The sequence below is a fragment of the Pituophis catenifer genome, unplaced genomic scaffold, assembly GCF_029215685.1.
Source record: "Pituophis catenifer annectens isolate HBS135680 unplaced genomic scaffold, rPitCat1.0.hap2 SCAF_3, whole genome shotgun sequence".
Taxonomy (NCBI): Eukaryota; Metazoa; Chordata; class Lepidosauria; order Squamata; family Colubridae; genus Pituophis; species Pituophis catenifer.
The window spans coordinates 2,501-9,195 of record NW_027256883.1 but is presented as its reverse complement, the minus strand read 5'-3'; the positions used below and the strand labels follow the sequence as shown (position 1 = coordinate 9,195).

The 6,695-nt window shown below is 44.3% G+C and overlaps 1 protein-coding gene across 1 annotated transcript; it reads right to left on the bottom strand.

Annotated features, from left to right (window-relative positions):
* Positions 1 to 1,707: 1,707 nt before the first annotated feature.
* On the bottom strand, positions 1,708 to 2,721 carry CCDC166 (coiled-coil domain containing 166). Its single transcript, XM_070939149.1, has one exon. The coding sequence runs from the start codon at positions 2,719 to 2,721 to the stop codon at positions 1,708 to 1,710; it is 1,014 nt and encodes a 337-aa protein (XP_070795250.1).
* Between the last annotated feature and the right edge of the window lie 3,974 nt (positions 2,722 to 6,695).

The window sequence follows — 6,695 nt, the reverse complement described above, 5'->3', positions numbered from 1 at the left end:
AAAGGTTGGGAAAGGGTTTGGAAGCCGAGCTAGGGGTGCTTGTTCCCCTACTTTGACCTAGAGACCTCTACAGCGGGAAGAAGTCTTGTAGGCCCAAGACCAGTGCCGTCTTCTTTCTGGGAACAGTTGGAGGCCATTTAAACCCATGCAGCACAGGGAAGACTGTCCTCTCAGTTGCTAAAGTCACATTTCCTAATGGCTGTCTTGCTGTGGGTAAGTGGCCTTGGGGGCTCTTTTTGGGCCCGAAGACCACTCAGAAGCCATTTTGTGGCAGGATAGAACACTGTCCAGACCTCTGCTCTCCAGCAGTGCATGGCCTTGGCTCTTCTGTCACCTGTGCAGCCAGCCGGAAACGGGGTCCTTTCAGCTGAGAGGCCACAGCATACTCCATTGGGGGGCGGGGAGGGGGCTTCGGTGGTGCTGGCAAGGAGGAGAAAGAATCCCAGATGGTCCAGGAGAGCTGGAAATCAGGTGTCCAAGGGGGAGGAGAAGTATCAAGGGACAAACCTACCCTACGTTTCTACAAACTGGGCATGTTTAGCCTAAAGAAGTGAAGACCACAGACGCTCTTCCAATGCTTGGACATCAGGGAAGTTGCTCCTGAGGACGGGAGGAGGCTTACAGAGGGAGATCCAAACTCAAAATGAGGAATTTCTGGGCCAACTTCCTGAAGATCGGAATGGGACAACTCACAGGCATCTCACCACTGCCAACTCACTGTGGAACAATTCACTGCAGGTTAACACAAGAGAGGGACAAATGAATGGTGCATACCATGCTCTGGCTCACCCCAACCTTGAGCGCTTCTAACTTGAGAAGCAATAGCAATAGACTTATATACTGCTTCACACTTCTTTACAGCTCTCTCTAAGTGGTTTACAGAGCCAGCCTCTTGCCCCCAACAATTTGGGTACTCCTTTCACCAACCTCGGAAGAATGGAAGACCTTGAGCTGGTCAGGATCAAACCTCTGGCAATGGGGTTCAGCCTTGAATATGGCATTCTTGCCCCTGCGCCACCAGGGTTCATAGTGGTGAGAAGGTTCAAAGCTAAAGCGAGACGAGGCACGCTGCAATTCATTGTCCCTTTCTTGAGTTATCCAGCGTTGAATTGTGGCGTGGCGAGTTGTCCTAAACCCTCTGGAGACGATGGAGGTGCTCCATCGTCCATATCTAAGAAAGAGCTCTTGGAAACTCGGTCCATTTTTATAATATGTGCTTGCCAAATGCAGAAAAGAGAAGCAATTTACCTCGGAGAAGCTGGATCTGTCAGTGGGTCTGGCATCTAATCTGCATCTTAAAACTTGCACAATGGGTCTGTGCTATCACATATTTATCTGTGGCATTTCCTAAATCTCTCCAAAGTGTAGCCCCAAATGATGGAAGTTTTAAAAATAACATTTATTTTAACATTGGTTTCTGTGACCTCTCTTACTATGCAATTTGTCAGGGAAACTTGCAATAAAACCAAGGACCAATATAACCCCAGAACATTTAGAATAAACAGCCATAAAATACGTTGCCACCCCCCCCCCAAAGGTAAGAGTGGCCCTGGCTGTGGGTGTCAGCTCAGACTCACTAGCATGAGCATCACAGGTGCTGCTTTCCAGGAAGAGAGCCGCCTCAATCCTCATCTGGGAAAGAAACTGAAGTGAAAGGCCTGAAAGAAACTGAAGTGAGAGGGAGCCCCCACCCTGGCGGTGGGGCCTTCAGGCACTGAGTGTGGGAAAGGGAGGCGCGGCCATCCTTTCTGCCTCGTAGCCGCTTGGGAGGGGCCCGGATTCCTGCACAATCAGCAGGCTGGCCTCTGGAGCGGAAGAGGAGGCAAGCTTGCTCTTGGCTGGTGGGGTGCAACGAAAGCTGGTGCCGGCAGTGACGACCTGGCAAGAGCCACAACGCTGCTGCAGCCAGGAGCGCCTGCGTGCGAGGTCTTGCCTGCACTGGTGTTCTTGAAAAAGTCGCTGCTGCTGCTCCCGCAAGTGACTCAGAAAAGCCTTGAGCATTTGGGCTTGCTTAATGAGGCTCAGAAGCTCATTCTGCAGACTCCAGTTGTCGGCTTTCACTTGCTTGGTGTGCTGGATTAGACTGCGTACCGCCGCCTCCTCTGCCAGTTTGGCCAGAATTTGGACCTTCTGCTCAGCGTTCATCTCATATTCGGCTGCCTGGTGAAGGAAACGGCTCTTGACTCTGTGCATCTGCTCGGCGTGCTGTATTTTGGTGATCAGCAGCTCCTTCTCCAGGTCCCGTATCTGGGTCAGATGCCGAAGCTGCAGATCCTGCCAGGGCTGCAGCTCAGCCACGTCCCTGTTCAGGAGGAAGAGCTTGTTTTCCAGCTCAATGAGCTGGCGCCTCACCTCCCTCTCTCTCTCAGCATACTGAGCAGCCACCTCTGCTTTCTGCTTCTGGATCTGAGAGAGGTCAAACCGATTCTGGTCATTCAGGGAAATGATGGCATTCTGACAACGGACGGTTCTTCGGGTTAAGTAAGAGAGGTAGACCTTGCTGGCCTCTCGGACCTGCTGGGCTTCCTTGTCTAAGTACTCGTTTTCCGTCTGGAAGTGCCGTAGCCGCTGAGAGTAGGTTACAATATGTTCGGAAAGGATATCAAGTTCCTTCTGCAAGCGCTCCTCCTTCTCACTCACAAAAGGTGCAGCACTTGAAGGACTCACAGCCCCATCCTTGCCTTTGCCCTTCTTCCCTTTGGGCTTTTTCTTTGGGGCCATCTTGGTTAGGCCAAAGGGCGGACTTTCAGATGCTGTTGAAACAGAGAACGAGAATGGCAAACAGTCACATCCAGAATCACGTCTACAGATTCACAGGCTGTTAGTAATGATGTTTTAAGGCACCCAGAGCCCCTGGAGCGGGTGGCGCCTCTAACTGGATGGAGGGGAGTTGAGTCGCATTGTGCCTGACGGTCAGTCTTGGCTCACCAAATTACGGAGAGAAGCAAAAGCCTTCTGCCTTGCATCAAAATGGGCAAACTCACAAAAACTCCCCAACAACTTCTCTGAACCTGTTCTAATTTCTCTGAATTATTTTTAAAACTTGGAATTCAGAACTGAACACAGTACTGAAGTTATTTAACTCAGAATAGAATTATTTGGAACAAGCTTTTTCCCCATGGAAAACTCCATGGTTTCTCTAGAGTCACGTTTGAATGGGGTGGCATTATAAGTCTAATAAATATATGCATTTGCATTTTACGCTTCTGTTGACGAGGCCTAAAGTTCTTTTTTCATTGTTCCACAGCCATGTCTTACTGTTGGCTCATATTCAATTCACTGTTGCAAGATATTTTTCACAAATGCCAAGCCAGATAACTCCCATCCTATACCCAAGCATTTGATTTCTCTTTCAGATGAAGATTTTTCATTTATTCTGAAGCTTTCAACTTTCTCTAACCTAGCTTGTGACTCTTTCTCTCCTGTAGTAATAATTACTTCACCTAAATTTTTTGTCCTCTGAACAACATGACAAGCAATCGCTGTAAGTGCAACAGCAACATGCTTCAGTGGCCACAGCTGAGCAAGATTTCTTTCAGGCTCATTTGTTGGATTTGCTCATAAATCAAAAATTTATGAAAGCCTCTTTCATAATTCTCTTTCAAAGTATTCTTTTAATAATAATAATGCATCAAAAGTCATCACACATAAATGGATGCTGAAAGTACCCTCCACCAGTAAATTTGATCCCAAGATAAGTAATGGAAAATGTGATAAGGAATCAGCTCCATTCATTTTTCCAGAAATGTGCTGAATAACAAGATTACAAGGTTGCACTCTCAAACTGAGGCAGTTGGAGGCGAGACGGCAAAATGTGCCTTTAGCTGAAGCATGAACACGAGTGATTTGTGATCTTTGAGCAACACAAATGGATTAGAATTAATTTAGAATTTCCCATAATTTCACAGGTTTTTCCAGAGAAGAATGTGAATGGTTGACATTCACAACAGGCAACTTTGATCTACCAGAGGTACTCAGTCCCACAGGACTGGCATCAGTCACAAAAAAGTTGGGAGATAAGTCAAGCCTCCAATCCAGGAGCCCTCAAGCAGTCGCATTCACGACAAACCTTTATCAACAAAATATAAATTTTGTTAATATATATATCACTATATATTTCACAAGATAAGAATGCAGCAAATCCAGCTTCTCAGGTGGGGCTTACATAATAGTTTCCACCTTCTCTGGAATGGATTTAATTTCTTAGGCTGTGTCCTCTTCAAGATCCAAGTGACATTTAGCTTAAGCCGCTTAAGCCCTCTTTTCTTTAGGTTAAATTCATTTTTCTAGTATCACTCAAAAGCTGCCCAGAGCACAGTCTATGCTGTGCATACCAGAGGTGGGTTTCAGCAGGTTCTGACCACTTCTGGAGAATCGTTAGTGGAAATTTTGAGTAGTTTGGAGAACTGATAGTAACAATTCTGACTGGCCCCGCCTCCATCTATTCTCTGCCTCCCGAGTCCCAGCTGATCGGGAGAAATGAGGATTTTGCAGTATCCTTCCCCTGCCACGTTCACCAAGCCACGCCCATGAAGCCAACCCACAGAACCGGTAGTAAAAATTTTTGAAACCCACCACTGGTGCATACAGTTGCTAATCTGTGGCTGTAATGTAATTTGTTTGGCTTTGACTTACAACCGGATTGTGTTATGTCCCCCATAATGGTTTGTAAACAATATAGTGAGCCTCAAAACTTAAAATACAGAACATGATTGGATGTAGGATATGGTAGTATGCACAAGCTATAATATTTTTTTTTAAATGCAGTATGTCATGTAAAAACGTCCAGTGGTTGTTTCTAAATTGTGATTTACTACGTAAAGCACAAATGGCCGAATTTACAGAACACACAAAGCCAAAATCAAATTATATTATGACTGGATAATATGCAAATGTGGCAGTTAGAAGGCAGCTTTTGTCAGTTACGCATAAAACTCAGTGAAGTCAGTGAGATTTAATTGTGTATCCAGTTGTAGTCCAAATGGACCTGGAAATGTTTCCACAAAGCATGCATATTTTCTGAATGTTTCTAGACTTTTAGCAATATATTGTGATGATTTTTGTTGTGTTGTACAGCGTTCTTCTTTACAATGGATATCTGGAATAAAATTTTAATGTTTTCAAAGAACTCTATTAAAAATGAAAAATGGGAGGGTCAGGTAAAGTATTCACATAGAGTTAATTAATATTTCAAAGGACAGATTCAACAGGGAAAAGGGAAACCTGAGTTGATATTGCCCAAGCAATAACGAAGAGTGTACGATTTTGTTATTTGGCGATGGAAAAATGTGATAAATAAGGCAGATGGATTAATACAAGAAGACAAAAAAGGAGATGAATTAAAGAGAAAAAAGGATGAATTAAAGAGAAATGAATTGTTTTGTTTTAAAGTATTTTAAGGTTCTAAATGTTAATTTATCATTCAACCCAGTAAGTATAAATACCCTGGATGTTGTTTAGGTTGTCTTACATTAGTCTTTTGAACATCTCTGTTCTGACAACATTATGCACATATTTAGATCTGCTCCTATTCAAAAGAGTCAAGCCCCATAGCAGCTGGGGACTCTACATGTCTTTAATCTCTACATTATGGAATTGAGACTATTTGTGCCAGAAAGTAAATCTCCTTTTGTCGGGAATAGCTGTTTTGAATGCAAAGCGGGGAAAATGCATCTTGAGTGTGTGTCAAATGGCCACAATGAGCACACCCACCCTGATCCTTTGAAGTCAAAAACAACTCTGATGTGGTCCTCAATGAAATTGAGTTTGATACCCCTGGTGTTAGTGTAGTGTCCCCTGCTTGGTCAGAGGATTGGTCTAGATGACCTTGAGCGTCAAATGCATGGGAAATGCCATGGTGAACTAAGCAGCTGTTAAATTTGTCAGCTTTAAGCAAGCAGTTTACTTATAAACTACATAGGAACACATTGGCTGTGTTCACATGACATAACAGTTATTGTGAAACCAGAGAATGGGGTTATTAATGTGTAAACAAAGCAGTTAGGTTAGGCAGCTATAGTGTTTTCATCCATTTCTCAGTGAGTTTTCATTAAGCAGTTGTTGAAAACTAAACATTAAAAAACGAAAACTAAAAATTTTGATAATGGAAACATAACATAAAAAGCAATTTCTCTCCTAACTATTAGTGGGGTTGTTAATTTCCATGGCTAAAGGGTTTGATTTTAAACAGCCGCGATATGATGTCTAAAGTTGCAACTTTAACAGTGGGAGTCTTACAAAGCAGGGCAAGAATGTGGTGGCCTTAACATCTAAGCGAGGTGGGAATTGGGGGAAGAACAAAGCTGGTTGTTGACACAGTCAGAATTCAGCTTGGGACAAGGGTAGGGAAACCACGGACGTAGGGGCCTCATACCTGCTCTGTGGAGAGTGAGACATGCATTTGTTGAGAACGGCAACCAGAGTTTTAATGTAGTCTCCCCTCGTCTTCACATTCATCCAAGAAGTCGTAGGTGAGGGACAGTTCTATCCCCTCCAGCTGTTAGCATCATTAGAAAGCGGACGCATCCATGACAACAGAAAACTTCCGCAATCAGGCAACCAATAGACAGAAAGGGCTTTGTTCTATGAATCTACAGTTGGGAGTGGAAGTACACCTTGAGATACCGTCCAATAATTTAGAATGGGGTTAGGGGGGTTAGGAGGATTAGGGGTTTGGGGTTTGGGGTTTGGGGTTT